Source organism: Gnatocerus cornutus, chromosome 1 (assembly GCF_029298725.1).
Source record: "Gnatocerus cornutus isolate USDA-ARS CGAHR chromosome 1, icGnaCorn1.1, whole genome shotgun sequence".
NCBI lineage: Eukaryota > Metazoa > Arthropoda > Insecta > Coleoptera > Tenebrionidae > Gnatocerus > Gnatocerus cornutus.
The window spans coordinates 27540035-27558782 of NC_142233.1; the positions used below are offsets into that span (position 1 = coordinate 27540035).

General features: G+C 34.2%; 5 protein-coding genes across 6 annotated transcripts; 1 reads left to right on the forward strand and 4 right to left on the reverse strand.

Moving 5' to 3' along the window:
- Positions 1-557: 557 nt before the first annotated feature.
- LOC148181176 (spermine oxidase-like) lies at positions 558-2283 on the reverse strand. The gene is made up of 3 exons (XM_088038717.1): positions 1807-2283; positions 967-1758; positions 558-914 (listed from the first exon to the last, which is right to left on the reverse strand). The coding sequence occupies exons 1-3, from the start codon at positions 2256-2258 to the stop codon at positions 677-679; spliced, it is 1482 nt and encodes a 493-aa protein (XP_087894843.1). The 5' UTR covers positions 2259-2283; the 3' UTR covers positions 558-676.
- Positions 2284-3178: 895 nt separating this feature from the next.
- Positions 3179-4811, reverse strand: LOC148181177 (spermine oxidase-like). The gene is made up of 3 exons (XM_088041445.1): positions 4347-4811; positions 3506-4297; positions 3179-3453 (listed from the first exon to the last, which is right to left on the reverse strand). The coding sequence occupies exons 1-3, from the start codon at positions 4793-4795 to the stop codon at positions 3216-3218; spliced, it is 1479 nt and encodes a 492-aa protein (XP_087897571.1). The 5' UTR covers positions 4796-4811; the 3' UTR covers positions 3179-3215.
- A 1071-nt stretch (positions 4812-5882) lies between these two features.
- LOC148181178 (spermine oxidase-like) lies at positions 5883-7602 on the reverse strand. Its single transcript, XM_088038988.1, has 3 exons — positions 7111-7602; positions 6262-7062; positions 5883-6213 (listed from the first exon to the last, which is right to left on the reverse strand). The coding sequence occupies exons 1-3, from the start codon at positions 7590-7592 to the stop codon at positions 5964-5966; spliced, it is 1533 nt and encodes a 510-aa protein (XP_087895114.1). The 5' UTR covers positions 7593-7602; the 3' UTR covers positions 5883-5963.
- Positions 7603-9308: 1706 nt separating this feature from the next.
- On the reverse strand, positions 9309-12465 carry LOC148181179 (angiogenic factor with G patch and FHA domains 1). 2 transcript variants are annotated; one of them, XM_088036005.1, is made up of 8 exons: positions 12052-12465; positions 11110-11280; positions 10885-11058; positions 10601-10715; positions 9990-10391; positions 9738-9942; positions 9585-9684; positions 9309-9536 (listed from the first exon to the last, which is right to left on the reverse strand). In XM_088036005.1, the coding sequence occupies exons 1-8, from the start codon at positions 12241-12243 to the stop codon at positions 9375-9377; spliced, it is 1521 nt and encodes a 506-aa protein (XP_087892131.1). In that variant the 5' UTR covers positions 12244-12465; the 3' UTR covers positions 9309-9374. The 2 variants fall into 2 exon arrangements, with proteins under 2 accessions (XP_087892131.1, XP_087892138.1); XM_088036012.1 differs by lacking the exon at positions 10601-10715 and adding an exon at positions 10751-10832.
- Positions 12466-12681: 216 nt separating this feature from the next.
- Hmgs (hydroxymethylglutaryl-CoA synthase) lies at positions 12682-14765 on the forward strand. The gene has a single exon (XM_088036025.1). It carries the CDS (start codon positions 12784-12786, stop codon positions 14173-14175), a length of 1392 nt encoding a protein of 463 aa, XP_087892151.1. The 5' UTR covers positions 12682-12783; the 3' UTR covers positions 14176-14765.
- Positions 14766-18748: the final 3983 nt, after the last annotated feature.

An 18748-nucleotide genomic window follows, 5' to 3' on the forward strand; every position in this document is an offset into this window, starting at 1 on the left:
TTTTCTTAAACTCTGTTTCTAGAAGTATATAATAAATATAATAATTAAGAAAAGTTTTTTTGTGTTTTGTTTGCTCAATTAATAAGTCAAATTTGAGAAAAACTGCATTTACAAAAGGACGTAATGTCATTTTTGTTCATTTTAGCAACCCCAGGTGAAGTAAGCTATCCAGAATTTTTATTGTTCAATTTGAATAAAATCTTGGTATCTTTAAGAAGAATAGGTAGGTACCTCATGAATTTCCTAGAAATTATTTTGAAAAGAACACTTTAGTTTCGTTTTTTTTATTTCTTGCATACATAATAGACTAAAAAAATTAATTCAAGAATTTTTTACGTATTGGTGGGGTAAGTATGTTTTAAGAAAAAAAAAAATTATTTAACAATACATATTTTAAACATAGCGAATGAATTATATTAATTTTAATTTTTCTGAAAATATGACTTTATTTATTGAATCAAATTAAAGCTTAATAAATGTACTTTTGTATCTAAAAAACTTTTGGTTAAGTCCGTACAATTTTTTTTCACTCTCGTACATACGAAAAATACAGGGAATACAGAGTACAGGAAATTTATAAAAAATTACATTACATTTACATTACGTTACATTACAGTTACATAAATTTTAGGATGGCCCATATCACTTGGAATTACTCATATACCTAAAAGTAAATTTATTTATACAAGTTTATAATTCTTTTAGCTTCTCTTATTCCAGTTTCTATAGCCCCATGAACCACCGAAAAATGATCAGGATTTGTACCCTCTCCAGCAAATAGAAGAATCGGATTTCCTTTAGTGTTATATTGCGGTTCCGCCAATTTTGCATGATGGGATACATTCCTTTTAAAATGTCCAAACTTCTCATAAGAATACGTACCTCGAAAATTTGGATTTGATTTCCATTTGGTTCTGCAAACATAAACAATAATAATATTATTCACTAAATAGAATTTGCTTCAACCTCATTAACTTATCAGCACTTGTAACATTGTAATCTTTGTGGAAAAATGTCTTAATGTATTGATTACACTGTCTGAGAAGAAGATCTTCGGGCATGTTTTCTATCTGTGGAATTAGTTCACCAGACACCCACAGTTCTAATATGTCGTAATTATTATTAAGCTTCATAATATTGGAAATGGAGGCTATCCACGAAATTCCATCTTTTTGAGGCGCTTCTGGAAACTGCTTCGTGAAGTTAACTAGATCTTCTTCAAGCCAAATTAAAGAAAAAGATGACACGTCGTTATTCCACCATTTCTCAGGGAAATGTAAAAATATTTTCATAATAGCGTCAAAACCTATAGACTCAAGAGCTTCGTATTTATTTTGGGGCAATTTTGGCACGAACATGCTATCAATTTTGTCTTTTAGAACACCAATAGAGGGTGTAAAAATGACGTGATCTGCAGTTGTAGACGAATTGTCCGAAGTGTGAATTGTTGCAACATCACCGTTCCAAATTATCTTTTCAACTTTTTTATTGAGATGTAATTTGTTATCGATTGGTAGTTTCTTACTCGGATCGGGATAACTTTTCATCAAAATATCGAGAATAATGCGGTAACCGTGCGTTTTCCAGGACAAACCCAGATCACCTTCACTATTGACAAAGTTGGAACCTATTGGCAACAAATCCCAAGAGTATGCACCCTCGTAGCCAGTAACTCCAGCTTCAATAGCTCTCATGGCGTCTTTAGCAAGTTTTAATGTGTTTTCATCATTGTACTTCTTGTATATAGTTTCATTGTACCTGAAATGTAAAAAATTAAAAGTAAAATACATACCAAAAATTTCTTACGCTTTCTTTATTGCAGCGCCTAAAGTGCAATTTTCAGATTTAGTGATTTTACTTTCATATTTAAACATAAAATTTTCAACATCTGACGCTAAGCTTGGTGGCACAATTTCCCCAGTGGAACTATAGAATTTAACAAATTCGGCACCACCTACGGAAGACTCCAAGAGATCCAAATCTTTGACTAGATCGTATACTATGTTTCCTTTTTCGCCATGGCAAAATTGGGCTCCCATATCAATAACTTTGTCCTCAAAAGTTGTCGTATGAATTCTTCCCCCAATTCGATCTTGAGCTTCAAAGATGACAACATTGATAAACGAATTTTCTAACAATTTAGAGGCTGCTGCTATTCCTGCTGCTCCTGCACCCACTATTACAATTGAAGCGTTTTTTGATGCATCACAATAGGAAGTAAGAAAGAAAAAAATACAACAGCTTAGAAATCTTTTCATTTTGTTGTGCAGCAGCTGAAGTATACTATATTAATAATAATGTACCACGTGTTGTTTTATACAGATGGTTTTGTTTAAAAATATATGTCATAGATAACCTTAGTCGAAAACATCATTACATAATTTATTTGGCATTAATATTTAAAAATGTAATTTGTTATTGCTAATAAATTAGTTATTTATTTTATATCTTGTTTACGTTTGCAAAGAATTTAATAAAATTGAAGGATTAATAAAATTTGTTTGGTCAAAGAAAGGAGACCATTAAAAGTGGATTTTTAAGGTCCGTTTTGCTCCATCAGACCCAAATTTAAAAATATTTATAAAAAAAAAATTTGGTTCTACAATACAAAACTTTATTTCCTGAATTTTTTCTGAAGCTAAAAAATAATCTAGATTTTTGCGAAAACATCTTTAACAGATATTTAAGATACAAATTTAATAAGTTAATCTTTATTATTAGTGACTGTTTTAAAACAGGAAGTACGAGTATTTTAAAAGCCACAAATGTCATCTTTTTAAATAAATATAGAAATAAATAAATAAATTATTTAATAAAAGAATCTTTTTAAACGTGTGTTTAACATTTTATCTACGATTGTTCTCCATTACTAATTTATAAAAATAAATACATAATTTGAAATCATACATATGTCATCAAATCTTAAAACAAATGCAATTTGATTGCTGATTTGTCGTATCTAAGCAAACAACGTTCAATAACACTTTTATTACACAGTGCACTAAACGCATTTACTTTTTGAACGAAAATATATACGCTCAAAACGTGCCTATTTTCTAATTGATCGTAGATAAATTTACATACATTTTAAAAAACTCAACCAACAATTTTGCTTCTTGTCCTTTAATTGCCAAAAATCAAATTTTAGAAACACTTCGTTTATAAAAAATAAAAAAAGGCAATTTGACTTTATTTATTAAATACACAACGTAAACTCATTTATACAAGCTTATAATTCTGTGAGCTTCTCTTATTCCGGTTTCTACTGCCCCATGAACCATCGAAAAATGAGTAGGATTGGTCGCTTCCCCTGCAAACAGAAGAATCGGTTTTCCCTCGCTATTATTTACTGGCTCCGCCAATTTTGCATGATGGGATACATTCCTTTTGAAATGTCCAAACTTCTCATAAGAATACGTGCCTCGAACATTTGGATTTGATTTCCATTTAGTTCTGCAAACATAAGCAATAATAATATAAATCACACAATGGAATTCGCTCCAACCTCATTAACTTATCGGCACTCGTAACATTGTAATCTTTGTGTAAAAATGTCTTAATGTATTGATTACATTGTCTAAGAAGAAGATCTTCGGGCATGTTTTCTATCTGTGGAATTAGTTCACCAGACACCCACAGTTCTAATATGTCATAATTATTATTGAGCTTCATAATATTGGAAATGGAGGCTATCCACGAAATTCCATCTTTTTGAGGCGCTTCCGGAAATTGTTTTGTGAAGTTAACTAGATCTTCTTCAAGCCAAATTAGAGTAAAAGATGACACGTCGTCATTCCACCATTTCTCTGGGAAATGTAAAAATATTTTCATAATAGCGTCAAAACCTAGATCCTCCAGGACTTCGTATTTGTTTTGAGGCAATTTTGGCTCAAACATTGTATCAATTTTTTCTTTTAGAACACCAATAGAAGGTGTGAAAATAACGTGATCTGCAGTTGTGGTGGAATTGTCACAAACGTGAACTGTTGCAACATTACCGCTCCAAGTTATCTTGTCGACTTTTTTATTTAAATGTAATTTGTTGTCAATTGGGAGTTTTTTACTAGGGTCGGGATAACTTTTCATGAGAATATCGAGAACGACGCGGTAGCCGTGAGTTTTCCAAGACAAATGTTGGTCACCTTCACTGTTGACAAAGTTGGAATCTGTTGGCAATAAATCCCAAGAATAGGCACCATCATAGCCTATCACTCCAGCTTCAATAGTTCTAAGAGCATCTTTAGCAAGTTTTAATGTCTTTTCATCATTGTACTTTTTATAGATAGTTTCATTGTACCTATAAAATAAAGTATAGTAATTAAAAAAACTCACTAGAAATCTCCTACATTTTCTGAATTACGTCGCCTACAGAACAGTTTTCAGATTCAGTTATTTGACTTTCCCATTTAAACAGAAAAGTGTGTACATCTGACGCTAAACTTGGTAGCACAGCTTCCCCATTGGAACTGTAGAATTTAATTGATTTGGGATCGCTAGCGGAAGGTTCCAAAAGATCGAAATCTTTGACTAGATCATAAACTATGTTTCCCTTTTCGCCATGGCAGAATTGGGCTCCCATATCAATAACTTTGTCTTCAAAAGTTGTAGTATGAATTCTTCCCCCAATTCGATCTTGAGCTTCAAAGATGACAACATTGGTAAATGAATTTTCTAACAATTTGGAGGCTGCTGCTATCCCTGCTGCCCCTGCACCCACTATTACAATTGAGGCGTTTTTTGATGCATCACAATAGGAAGTAAGAAAGAAAAAAATACAAGAGCTTAAAAATCTCATTTTGTAGTTTAGCACGCAAAGAATTACTACATTAATATCGTTTCACGTGTTGTTTTATACCGATGGTTATTCTTAAAAATATATAACAGAGATAACCCTCGTCAAAAACATCATTACATAATTTATTAATATTAGAGCATGCAGTTTGTTATTGCTAATAATTGAGTTACTTATTTTATATCGTTGTTTACGTTTGAAAGATTAAAAAAAATGCTTGACTAAGCATGTTTTAATATTTTCACGAAATTTTCCTCTTAGACTTTTTTTTAATTCGTCTGTTAATTTTGTATTTCTTTTATTATTCAGGTTATCTAATTTTTTACAGCGTTTCAATGATTTAACTTTCTATCTTTTAACATAAATTATATTTTTTTAAAATTCAATGTTTGAATTGCTTTAGATAAATTAATATTATAATTATTAAATATGTATATAAAATGGAAAACTACAGCGCTAAAACTGCATAATATTTTCCATAATCTTTTTTGTAATGCTATTTAATGAACCACCACTCCAATAATAAAAGTTTCTAAGCGTCGACCCAGTTCATAACTTGTCGTCGATGCAACTTTTTGAAATATATTAATGACCTCAAACATTTCCAGTGAATTATATGAAGTAACGCTTTATTGCAAGTTTGCAGCATTTAAGTGCAACACCGGCAACCTTTAATGTGCTTTTTCCACCCATAATATGCCCATAATAGAGTCGCAAAGTTTACAATAGCAGCGTCGTGACGATGGCGGAACCGAGACCGGTTGATGTATAGAGTCTAGGCTAAAGTTTATTAAGTGGCCAGACGCCACCAACAATGCACTGCATTTAGTCTTTTTATGCAATCAATCTTCATATGCACAGAGGTCGCTCTTTTCTCAAATACAAGAGAATTGAGTAAGAGAAATCGTACGGAAGGAAAGAATCTACGTCGACGACTCCTTTGTTCCTTCGAATCTAGACGACGAAAGCTCGTTTATACTCATTATTTATCGGTGTTATGATGACGAGAATCATTGAATAGAGAGCGTGAGAAATGCGGGAAATTTACTTTTATTGATAACATGAGATGGATAACCATAATAACACCAGACTCGAGTAGGGTTTTATTTACCTTTTTTTGTATACAAAATAATGGTATCGAGCCATACTTACAAAGGTTTTTCTTTTACAATCAATTATCCGTTTTTTTGTACAAATTAATGATCCTTTCCGCTTCTCGAAAACCAGTTTCTATCGCCCCATGAACTGTAGAATAATGTATGGGATTAGATGCTTCCCCGGCGAAAAGAACGACTTGCTTCTTTTGATCATTTACCAATGGCTCTGCTAAATCCACTTGGTAACGAACATTATCTTTCTCAAATCCCACTCTTTCGTACGAGTATGTTCCACGAAAATGAGGATTTGAACGCCAGGATGACCTAAAACAGTCACTTTTACAACACCCAAATGATTTTTTTTCAACATACTTTATAATTCGATCAGGTTCAGTTATGTTGTAATCTCGTTGCAAAAACTTTTTCATAAGATACATGCATCCGTCTTTTACCACGGAATCCGATTCTTGTTCTATTTTAGGAACAAACTTTCCAGTTACCCACATGACCAACACATTAGGGTTTCCTGGAACCTTTGCCATGACTGTAATTGCAGAAACCCATGAAATACCATCTTTCGTCGGTCCATAAGGAAATTCTTTTGTTGAAAGTTGTAGATCTTCATCACTCCATAAAAACGCGAAAATTACATCATCGCTCCTCCACCATTCTTTCTCGAAATGCAGAATAATTTTCATGACTCCAGCAATTCCAATCGCTTCAATGGCGTCTAATTTAACTTGTGGCAACGCAGGACTAAATAAACTCTCTTTTTGGTCTTTCAACACTCCAATAGAAGGGGTGAAAATGACATGATCCGCTAAATACGTGTTATTATCCGCCGTTTCTACAAGAACTCCATTCTGACTCGTATTCCAATCAATTCTAGAGACTTGTTTGTTTAGAAGCACTTTTTCTTTTATTGGTAGTTTTTCTTCGGGGTTGGGAAACTCTTTAGTTAACACTTCTAAAATCGTCTTATAGCCTCGTCCTTTCCACACTAAAAGTTGATGCCCCTCAGTTCTTTCATAATGTTTGACTGTCGACGTGTCGAGCCAGGAAAATGCACCATCAATCATCAGTGACACTTTCTCCGCCAGTCTAAGTGCCTCTTTCAATATTTTAATTTTTTGCGTGTCGGCGCTGTACTTTTGAATAATTGTGACGTTGTACCTGCAAACATTGTAAGAGGAAATTTAAAATGAAAGGCAAAGAACTTACTTTTTCATAAACAACTCTCCCAGACTGAGCCCAGATTCGTTAAACTTAACATTGTTCAGATCGTACCCTAAAATGACCGCTTGTAAGTCCTCAGTAAACATCTTTTCTAACTTAGAAGCATTCGAGTAATAAAGAACCGCTTTAAACTCCTCAGCGATCGGTTCTAAAACATTTAAATCTTTAACTAGCTCATAGACGATATTTTTCTTTTGTCCATGGCAATATTCGGCTCCGAGATCAACGTATTTTTCACCGACTTGCACGCTTTTGATGCGGCCACCAATTCTGTCTTCGGCTTCGAGGATTGTGATGTTTGTAATGGAATTTTGCAGTAATTTTGAAGCAGCGGCTATTCCGGCAGGACCGGCGCCTATTATAACCACTGATGGTGATGATTCACATTTTGTGATGGCACTTAGACAAAGAATTAGAAACAAATTCAGAAGAACTGACATGGTTGGTTGTGTGGTCAGTATTATCATGCTTGGGGATTATAATCACATTAACAAGAGATTTATCTTTTGACCTTTTGACCTTGGAACAAATTTCGTCATACCATGTAAATACCTACACTTTGTAAGTCTCTATTTAATAAATATAAATAAAAATTGGAAAAAGAGACAATTATACAAAATTTTAGAGAAAAATTGTTCTGGAGAATTAGAAAGTCATTTCTAAAGTGGAAGTCCGTTTTGCTCCATCAAGTCAAAAATATTCTTGAAAAACGGTTTTGTTAAGTTCTACTGTACAAAAATTTAAAAAAGTCTTAGAATTGCTCGACAGTAAAAAGCTGAATTCATGTTACTAAAAAAAAGTTTTCTGTGATTGTTATATGCAGTTTTGCACGTAGGTAACTCAAGAACATCGATTTTTCATTGTATTGTATCATTATAAAAAACTACGGCGCTAATAAACACATTGCTATCATTTATTGTTGAGAAGTCACAAGACAAAAAATATTGAAAAGTTTTTCAAAAATAGGCGATTTCAATATTTCTATTGCTTACTGATCGTAATTTGTAGCCACATACATAATAGCTTTTAAAATGACTTTTGTGCTATTTTATTCTTTGTTATGTAACTTCTAAATGACAAGAGATAATAACGTGTTAAACACTGCGTTAGAAAGCAGAGATCTTACCCTTTATGATTACGTATTACTTTAAAATATCAACGTATGAATTTAGAAGAAGGTTCTATACAAAAAAATATCAAACAGTTTTTAAAAACCTTTCGTTTTTCGGCAAAAACTAACTCATTCGGCGACTTCTCTAGTTCCTTCGAAAGATTATTTAATTATCTTTTCAACGATGTATTATTAGTATATTATGAAACGTGTTTCATAAAGAACATTTTGCCGCACGCACGTTTTTAGGACACGACGAGCGCAGCCAGGAGTGTCATAAAGTAGTAAGTGCGGCAAAATGCATTATGAACAAGTATCATACGCTATTTTTTCTATTTCGCCTTATTTTAAACGAAAAAACTTGATTTCGAAATCTAGGGAATTTTAGGGTAGTTGGCATTTGCAAAACGTTCAGGAAAAAAAATCGAAGTAGCCAAATCTAATTTCAGTCAGTTTGACAGGTGTGACGTTTTGAGGATACCGGAGCGCAAGAGTGCCAAGAGAGCGAAGATGTTGATCATGATCATGATGGTTCTCTTGCATCCAAGGGTTTTTCTCTGATGAATTATTAAGCCAAGTACAACAAGAAATAATAGTGTATTGATCGATTTATCATGGTTTTTCAAAACCAAAATCTAAATTGTCAACGTTGACGGCAGGTTGACTGACGGTTTGCCTTCTGCAAACCTAAGAAAAATAAATGCCCCTGGAAATATTGGCACGGCATTGGTGCATTACGACACCAAAATAAGCTCAAACGCGTATCGAAATATCTTCATTATGAACGCGAAATAGAAAAAAACTTTTATAATATCGCAAGTTGCTAAGTAAAGCTCAAAAAAACAAAAGTGAACACGATGTTCTCAACATTTTTTTTTTACAAACATCTCAATCCTGACCTGATAGAGCAAAATGGGCTTCGGATTCAGAATCGGAGGCAATTCTAATTTAGAAAGGACTTTCCACTGCTCAAACAGAAACCTACCGAACTCTGAAACTTTGCTCTAAGAAAAATCAACAGGCCATACAGAACTAAAATAAATCATCCAAAGGAAAGAAACAAGTAAAAAACTCCATTTTAAAAAGACTTTAATTACAAAAATCGTATAATACATTTCAATAATATTAACAATTAACATTAATCAGACTCTTCAAATATATTACTAGTTACAGGTAAACTTTGAAACCTCTCCTGCGTTTTCTTCCAGATAATATGCTTATTTTTATCATATGAATTTTCAATCACCACCGGTTCGCCACTCCCCATTCCAGCAGTTCCAGAATTGCCAACCAATGGAATCTACAGTCAAACAGTTATTACACGATTAACAAAACTGCGCTTACATACCGGTTCTACGATTCCTTGATTATCTTTTCCCAAAGACTGCCCTTCTTTCCAACCCATCTTTGACAAAAGCTTGAATCCTTTATTTTGGGAAGATATCGATCTACAAAAAATACAAGTTAGTAAGTTTAAACCAGAGACAGCAGAAGGTAGTACTCTTCTAGTGATGCGGTTTCAGTCTTCTCATGTGGATTCTGGCTTCCTACAGTATCTCTCCTTTTTTGTGCTCTATCAACATAACCAGACGCCAATTTCGAACTTCCTTCCTCAAAACTGGTAACTCCAAACTTCTTCTTTAGTTTCCTCAATTCATGTCTATGCTGCTCGCTCTTTGAACTTTTGGGAAGAGGCTCTACTCTTTCTACAAAATAAAACTTACTACTACTTCCAAACAATTCAGTAACATACTTTGATGACTTTGAACAAGACCTGGTTCACAGTGCCCACAAGTTTTATCCCCGTCGTGAATATGGCATAGAAGTACCACAGAACCCATTTGAATCCTGCTGCCGTGTGGTACCGGCAGTGCTTCGCTCTCTTGTTTTGAGCTGCTCATTCTTTTTCCGTTCAAGACAGTACCATTTCTGGAACCCAAGTCGATGGCAAAAAAAAGATTTTTTTCTTTATCAAACGTGAACTTTAAGTGGCATTTGCTAATATTTATATCGGAAAGTTCTATGGCGTGATCTTTTCCCTCTCGTCCTAAGGTACCACCTTCGTAGGTCACAACGTTTAGTTGTCCAACTTTTATCTTAGGGCTGGAGGATTTCTCAACCATCACTCGCATGCAAGGCCACTGTCGGCAAATATCTGCAACAGCAAATTTTTATCTTTAGATGATTAATTGTAATTTTATTTTGCAGAACTGTTAATTTAAATGGTCTGTGCCTTTAATGCATAAACATTTTCTAGACTAGCTTTATGTGAAGTTTAACGAGCACTTTTATCTTGCAATTTATTTTTACTCGTACTGTGCTTTTAAATTCAAACATTTATAACAAAAACAAAACAAAAAGTACCGCTGCCGTCAGAATTGTTATCTTCCGATGTCGTCCTGCCACTACTCATTGAACACTCTCCATCTTCCTTTTCACACCACTCCGATGATTCCCCCAATCGCACGAACTTCGAAGCCTACAAATAACACTGATTTACTCATCTATACGTACCCATAGCATAAGTACGAAGATTATTTATGGTCAAAGAATTGAAGCAACTCATTAGATGCTGCAAGTCGGAAGAAATGTTTACCTAAAATTCTCAAAACACTGACGAAACGCTCCAATTACCAACTGACACTTACTTTTGACTCGTCCTTACTTTTCTGTTTTCGTTTAACTAATTCTTTGGTACTTTCTTCTTCCGGATTGGTCGAATATGCATGTGAGTGATACTCATATTTGTATGACTTGGTCTCTTCATTGTAGACGTATTTGTACCACGCAGCGTTTTTCGGATCGTAGTATAAACCACACTCCTGAGAATTCAGAGTTAGTATTGAGAAGAGAAAATTATTGAAAATCAGTACCGCATTGTAGTAGAGTCCAGAGCTTGAGACGTAATACAGCCCTAAAGACTCATTGTATACGTAGTCTGTTTCTTGCAGCGCTAATTCAGCTGCTTCTTTTATTTCTTCGGTAATACTTTTTGGTTCTTGGGGTTCTGTTTGACAACTAACATCTTCTTTATTTTCCGTGACCTATAAAAAGTTAATTTTAATCGAAACAATAGTTTAGAAAAAACGTAGGAAAAAATTTGTAGACAGAAAAAGACACGTAAAAGTTAATATTGGGATTTTTTTATTCTGGTCAATCAGATTTAAATTATGTAATCGTTTCATCATTATTTTTTGGTTCTTTAAAACAGAACATTATTGGAACTGTTACTACGTTTTAAAATAGATTCAAAACATAAAAGACCATTTATAAAAAAATTGTTAAATTAACAATTAAGTAACAAAAAAGTAAGTACCCTACGTCAAACGTGATATCTTTAAATGCAGGAACAGAACACGAAACTACCCAATTATTGATTCTTGTTAACTCCTAATTGGCATTTTAGCCTAATTAGTACCAATTAGTACCTACGCATTTGGAATTAATCAATATTAAACAATTAAAAAAGTGTTTCTGCAATGAAAATGTCTCGGGAAAAATTAATTGCACTTATTTGCCACTTGTATTTTTTTGTACAATTTTTCGCATATCATTCACACTTACACTAATTATCCTTTAAAATGAACATACACGTCCCCAAGATAAACGAACAACTATGAGTCACATCAGTAGACTGTTTGCATTGTCATTTCATTACGATTTCAACATGAAGTGCAAAATTAAACAATACCTAAATAATGATGCAATATGTACGAATATTAAACCTCAAGTTTCTAATAACCAACAAGACTCTGTCATTCATAAAATATAAATTTCTCATGGATTAACTAAAAGACAACTATATAACCTCAAACCTTAAGTTTTGCTTTAAATCTCCTAATTTTCTTCCTCTGCTTTAAAATCTGTCTTTCAAGGAGTCCAATATACTCTAATGCCTCTGGAATATCTTGCAGTTTTTCCTTCAAACTGAGAGGCATTTCAAATTTGTCTTTAGGGATGCTTTCATTTCCGCTCAAGCCGCTACTTTCTGTTGGTACATCCGACATAACTAGATAACAAATAACTTAAAAACTGTTAAATTAAAGACATCACATTCGACAATCACAGAAACGATTTCAAAATTTGTAAACACCGGAGAGGTTAGTTCTTCGATTTTAACTGAACTGAAGTTAGGCATGCAAGTGGTGTCTTGATTTCACTGTGATTTTACTAAACAAAATTCAATAATTGAACTAAATGGTGGTTAACGTAATCAGCGTCTTTTTGACTATTTTATGGTCCCCGTTCATTAATTTTGATTTTTTTTCTTTCGTTTTGAGCTCAAAAAAAGTTGGTGGAAAACTATTTTAAGACGTGGATGCCCTGATATCCAACTTCACGTCACCTTTGACGTAGCTGTCAATGGCTGCGCAACCGGCTCCCGAAATTGAGGTTAAATACAAGAAGAGTAGGGTGTAAGTTATTATTGGAATGCCAGTTAGAGGTGAGTGGTAGAAGGCAGTTATTTAACAACTCCTCAGACCTCGTTCGACCGTCATCCGAAACGGTACTCAGTGAAAACGTGCACGTGTCTTTTACTTTCAACTATGGGATCCTGGCCTAAAGACGTCGGCATTCTCGCCATCGAACTGATATTTCCCTCACAGTATGTCGATCAAACTGAACTCGAAGAATACGATGGTGTGTCTGCTGGGAAATACACCATCGGTTTGGGTCAACAGAAAATGGGTTTCTGTTCGGACCGCGAAGACATCAACTCCTTGTGTCTGACAGTCGTGAAGAAGCTACTAGAGAAGAATTCTTTGGCGTATGGAGACATCGGACGCTTGGAAGTCGGCACCGAGACCATCATTGACAAGTCGAAAAGCGTGAAAACCGTTTTAATGCAGCTATTTGAACCCCATGGCGTTACGGACCTTGAAGGCATTGACACGACGAACGCGTGTTATGGGGGCACAGCGGCTCTCTTCAACGCCATTTCGTGGGTGGAATCATCGGCATGGAACGGTCGGTATGCGTTGGTGGTGGCGGCGGACATTGCTGTGTATGGAAAGGGTTCGGCACGTCCCACCGGGGGCGCCGGAGCTGTTGCTATGCTTGTGGGACCCGACGCACCCTTGGTTTTCGATAGGGGCGTGCGTGCGACATACATGAACCATGCTTATGATTTTTACAAACCAGATTTGACGTCAGAGTATCCAACTGTGGATGGAAAATTGTCAATACAATGCTACCTAAGTGCCCTAGACAATTGCTATCAATTGTACTGCAAAAATGCCGCGAAAAAGTGTAATGTTAACGTAAATTTGGAGTATTTTGACGCGATGTTGTTCCATTCTCCCTTCTGTAAGTTGGTGCAGAAGTCCCTAGCGCGAGTCACGCTTAATGATTTCGTCTTAGCATCAGAAGATACGAGAAAACGAAAATTTGCTGGTTTAGAAAGCTTTAATGATGTTAGTTTATGTAAGAGTTATTTCGATAGAGATGTAGAGAAGGCTTTCCTCACGTACAGCAAAGAAGATTTTGAGAAAAAGACTAAACCATCACTGTTGATTGCTAGTCAAGTCGGCAATATGTACACCCCCTCATTGTATGGAGGACTCGTTTCTCTTTTAATTAGTAAAGACATATCCCAATTGGCAGGAAACAAAGTCGGCCTGTTTTCCTACGGTTCCGGCCTGGCAGCGTCCCTATATTCTATCACAATTTCAAAAGACTGCAACGAATCGTCACGTCTTCACAAACTAGTTAAAAATCTGCAGCAAGTCAAGCCACTTCTCCAACAACGACAAAAAATCACCCCTGAGAAATTCGAAGCAAATTTGGAGCTTCGTCAGCGGAATTGTCATAAAGCCCCTTATGAGCCCACTAGCAGTGTTGCTAACTTCTTTCCAGGAACTTATTACCTCACTAGAATTGACGAATGCCATCGACGTTTCTACGAAAGAATTCCAGTGGCGGCCAACGGTCACGCTTAGTACATTCTTTTTTTAGGGTTCTATGGATTCTGTAGTTGTCTGTAGATCATGCAGGGAACATGATAGGTTTAAGTATAAAAGAGCTCAAATTTCAATTTCAAGTGCCTATAGGATTTGAATTTCCTTAAGATTCCATTAACGGTGGTAGCGTTATTAGATTGTGAATTAGGTCATGAAGTTAGGTCTTCTGTTGACCGATTTTGAGGTTGTTAGCTTGGAGAGTGAATCTGGTGTTGCGGTTTTATTGTTAATTAGTTATACCATTGTTGGTAATGGATCATGATATTCCATCTCTCTATCACGTGGCAATCATGGTGGAGCTTTACAAAATTTCTACAATTTGATTTAAGATGATATTGTGTAATAAATATAGAATTTATTCAATGTCTCGTTAAAGAGAAGCATTGCTAATTTTTATAAAAAATATGACTCGAAATTTGACTCACTTGTGTTTATGTAAATTTTTGTTATTTATTTCCATTATTTATTTATATGATCGTACGAATAATGAATAACAGATGGTTCAAAAGTTTGTTAATTTATGTATTCTCTATAAGATTGTTACATTTTATTAAAGATTTAGCACCCCATTCAAGTTTTTTCTTCCAATAAATGTATGCACGTTTTTTTGTATTCTATTGAATATGACTACAAGAAAGATGTGTCATCAGATGACGCAACATTTCAGGGTAAATTCAACATTTATGTGAGCCTGGTGACTGATAAGTGATAAGTTTTTGGTTCACGTGCGGAACAGTTTCGAGATAATGAAACATCTAAGCTAGATAGAAATTCTATGAAAAACGTCTGTTTACTTACCTTACAAAAAGATTGATGGCAAATAATTTTGAACCGATTCGGAACCTTTTGATTGATTTATTTAGTCCTAGATTCCTAGAACCATGACCGTAGTGTCACCGAAATAAGGTCTTTTTTTGTTTCGTGGGCTTTTGTTTGAGAATTTACATAATTACGAATTAATAGATTCTCAGTTAATTGTCTTTCACCAGGGAACAGGGGTTTTCTTGTGGCCAAAATGGTGCATAATATGCATATCATTTGTTTATGTTAAAGTGTGTTAATCAAAACTTGTTAAACTGTTAATCGGGGGGTTGTTTCTCGACGATGATTTGTTGCACTTCATCAATAATTTAGGGAAATAGGATGACTCCTGCTCATGACAACCGTATGAGGTTCACAACGATAGTCTACATTATACAAGGTGACCCATCTAATACTTTCGAGCCCAATAACTTGCAATTTAATAGGTTTAAATTTATTCAGAATGTTTACTATAAGTTTAAGTATAAAAAATTAATATCATTCACCAAAAATTAGCTAGATCCTTGTTTCTGTTTACGAGAATAAGTCGATTTTGCCATTAAAAAAAGTTATTTTTTTGAATCGATTAGATGGTATCTGTGAAATAAGAAATGGAAGCATTGATTTTGTGCACCGCTACTGATCCTGTTGTTTGACAAGTTTGAATTTCTACACATTGTAACGATTTCTGTGTCAATGCCTTAAAATAGTTTCTAAAATATCGAAATAAAAAAACATAATATAGCTGAAACAAGCTTCTCTAGGTTGAAATTAATCATAATCGGCCAACCTCAAATGAAAACTGTCAAAAACGAGAGACTGAAACAATTGTCAGGGTTGTCTAAAATGGCTCTCGATGATTTGTGGCATTTGAAAATGGTACATTAGTTTTTGCTCTTTTTCTTGGAAATTGGACCTGTTAGAAGGTTGATTTTCAGCGAACGCATGTTGTTATTGCCTCTTTATGAGATAAGATACATTTTAAATGATTTAAATCATGACAAATAAAATTAACCTTTTTAAATATCTTCAATATTCCGTCAACTTTACTGTAAAAAGTATGGAAAAAGAACCGACTATTATGCTCTTCTGGACAAAGTAGATTATATTGAAACTATTTGAAAAAGTTTCATTGGGCAGCGTCAAAATGAAGCCGAATTGTTATCTCTATGCTAAACGAAAGCATTTTTGTAATTTAATGCGGTTTTTGATTTTTTTCTTATTTTTCTGTTTTCGTCAAATGTACTATCGCGGAATCAAAATTTCGAACATCAAATTGATTGATGTTTAAAAATTGTAAACTGTCCTTTGTTTTTATAACCTTAAAATTTATAAACGGCACAGCAAGTGTCAGAAATTTACAAATTTACGTTGTATGTCAGTTACAATGACAATAAAGCTTGCTTTACATTGCCATGTCAAAAAGGAATGTTCGAAATTTTGATTCCGCGATAGTACAGTTGCGGGGGATGAAAAGTAAGACATCGACTTTTCACCCTGTATTTGAAAATTTCAAAAATTATAAGGTGTAAATTAGGTTTTAATCAAGGGTCACAATATCACTGTCAACAGAAAATAAACCAGAGTTGTCCCAAACATCTTTAAAATGCCCCAACTCACAGAATTGCAAAAACTCTGATTCTAGCTCGTTTGATAGATATTGATAGATATAGCAAATAAAGTTGGTGTCAATAAGAATACGATTTTACGTGCAAAACGTTAGTTTCGAGAGACGGGAACCATCCGAAGAAGGCAAGGAACTGGTCGAAGAAAAATATCAACCCCGTACGAAGACGTGGTATTAGCAAATTTTCTTCGCAAAAACCCCTTTTCAATTGCAGTCCGAGCCCAGTCACCAATTTTTTACAGGACAATAGGGCGCAAACATGACCTTAGCCGGAAAGAGTCTCGACCTGAATCCTATTGAGAACATTCGGGGTATCATGACCAAAAATATAAATGAACAAATTTTGCCCAATAATCGCGAAAAATTGATCCAGAGCATTTCGGATAGCTGGCAAATGATACCTGAACATTTCGTTCAACATGCTATTATGTCGATGCCACGAAGACTTGAAAGTGTTATTAATTCCGGTGATGCAGCAATAAAATATTAATTTTTGTTAACAACATTTAATTTTATTAAATATTTGAAGTTTGAACTAAAGTTCTTTCTTCTACGACACTGAATCGTCCTGTCTCAATGACAATCGAACTGACATTTCAAAAACTTCAACCATAGGTGGTTTTACAAAGACAAAATTTTGAACTTGTCATTTTGTCTTACTTTTCATCCGCCGCAACTGTACATACATACCTAATATGCATGTTATATTTACAAAATTAATAGAAAAATGATCCCCAATATAACTAAGGGTAGCGTATTAAAATTGACGAAAAGCACATTTTTTACATCAAAAAAAAACGCTAGTACTTCCTTTGGGGAAATTCTCCATCAAAATATGAGTTGATTGCTGTATCGCACAATGATCAGGGCTTTATAGTATTCAAATTATAAGCATTTAAAGCTGACCATTCACAGCACATCTTTTCGCAGGTAACCTAGCAACAGAATGCTACCTAGCGATTTATGGGCTGTGATTGGCCAACTTAAAATGCCTGTACCCAAAAACTCTGTAAGGGCCTGAACATTGTGCGATACTACAATCAGCTCAGATTTTGACAGAGAATTTCCTACTAAAAGGAAGTGCGAGCGTTCTGGGACCAGTTGAGATGTCTCTATTCAATAGAATTATGAATCAATTTTAACTAAATTTAAGCAATGATAACTTTAATTTGAACATAGGTTACTTAAGGTACTAATATGGTGTACCCATTTATATAAATCCAATTTGAAGAGAATGAATCCAGAACGTTACGTTTCAAACTAGTTCGTTAGGCGAGGCTACATCGAATTAACGAAACAACTCGTACAATGTTCTTACATAAATTAAAATGAGGCTTCCTTGAATTCCAAATTTATCTCTGCGTATTTTAAAATCATAGTTTATAAAATAAATTGAAAGTTTTCATTATTGCAAAATCGGTGCAAATTTGAACTTAATCCACATTAGACTTAACCTACCTGGGGCAAGTTCAAATTTATTTTTGCAACAGAAAAACAACAAAATATTAATTCTGGCGCAAAGAACTTCCAGTAGAATAAATAGCAGTTAAGAAGGTAACTGCCAAACGTTTTATTTCAAACGTGGACACTCCGCTACAAGTATGTTGCTGTCTGCATGTGGCTGCAACTAGCCTCGTTTGGTCTTACCCTACGTTCGGACTTACCCCAAGTCACCTTACCTTTAAAATGATCTTAAATGTTCGGTATAAAACAAATTGTTGAAATATTAATTTTTATACATGTTAAAGATGTTAAATTTTTAAGAGTTTTAGACAATTTTTTCTGAAATTTCATAATAAAACAGTGTCAACATAGAAAAGATAACCTGACCTTAAAAATTATTTAAGAAAATATTTTTCTTTAAAATTGTATCATAAATTTTAAAAACGTATATATTTCAAAACCTAAAACATGTATGTAGGTATATGGAACAAACAAGCACCACGTCCCAATAATTTATTTAAACAGTCGGGCATTTTAAGCTCTGTTTATTATTTTTATTGGTGCGAAAAACTAGTTACATATTCAATGAAAAAATGCGAAAACTATGTATTATTGCAGTTGTTTATTTTTACCTAACTGTATAGCCGAACAAGGTAGGTACTTATTTATTTTATTACTTTT

Bases quoted from the DNA above. Each gene is read 5' to 3' on its own strand.
- Hmgs (XM_088036025.1), top strand. From the start codon at position 12,784: ATGGGATCCTGGCCTAAAGACGTCGGCATTCTCGCCATCGAACTGATA.
- LOC148181177 (XM_088041445.1), bottom strand. From the start codon at position 4,795: ATGAGATTTTTAAGCTCTTGTATTTTTTTCTTTCTTACTTCCTATTGT. The intron at 4,298-4,346 runs GTAGGAGATTTC...TTTATTTTATAG, and splicing joins GGCGACGTAATTCAGAAAAT to GTACAATGAAACTATCTATA. The intron at 3,454-3,505 runs GTTGGAGCGAAT...TTATGTTTGCAG, and splicing joins AGTGCCGATAAGTTAATGAG to AACTAAATGGAAATCAAATC.
- LOC148181176 (XM_088038717.1), bottom strand. From the start codon at position 2,258: ATGAAAAGATTTCTAAGCTGTTGTATTTTTTTCTTTCTTACTTCCTAT. The intron at 1,759-1,806 runs GTAAGAAATTTT...TTTACATTTCAG, and splicing joins GGCGCTGCAATAAAGAAAGC to GTACAATGAAACTATATACA. The intron at 915-966 runs GTTGAAGCAAAT...TTATGTTTGCAG, and splicing joins AGTGCTGATAAGTTAATGAG to AACCAAATGGAAATCAAATC.
- LOC148181178 (XM_088038988.1), bottom strand. From the start codon at position 7,592: ATGATAATACTGACCACACAACCAACCATGTCAGTTCTTCTGAATTTG. The intron at 7,063-7,110 runs GTAAGTTCTTTG...CAATGTTTGCAG, and splicing joins GGAGAGTTGTTTATGAAAAA to GTACAACGTCACAATTATTC. The intron at 6,214-6,261 runs GTATGTTGAAAA...TGACTGTTTTAG, and splicing joins GAACCTGATCGAATTATAAA to GTCATCCTGGCGTTCAAATC.
- LOC148181179 (XM_088036005.1), bottom strand. From the start codon at position 12,243: ATGTCGGATGTACCAACAGAAAGTAGCGGCTTGAGCGGAAATGAAAGC. The intron at 11,281-12,051 runs GTTTGAGGTTAT...AACTTTTTATAG, and splicing joins GATTTAAAGCAAAACTTAAG to GTCACGGAAAATAAAGAAGA. The intron at 9,685-9,737 runs GTACTACCTTCT...TATTTTTTGTAG, and splicing joins GAAACCGCATCACTAGAAGA to ATCGATATCTTCCCAAAATA.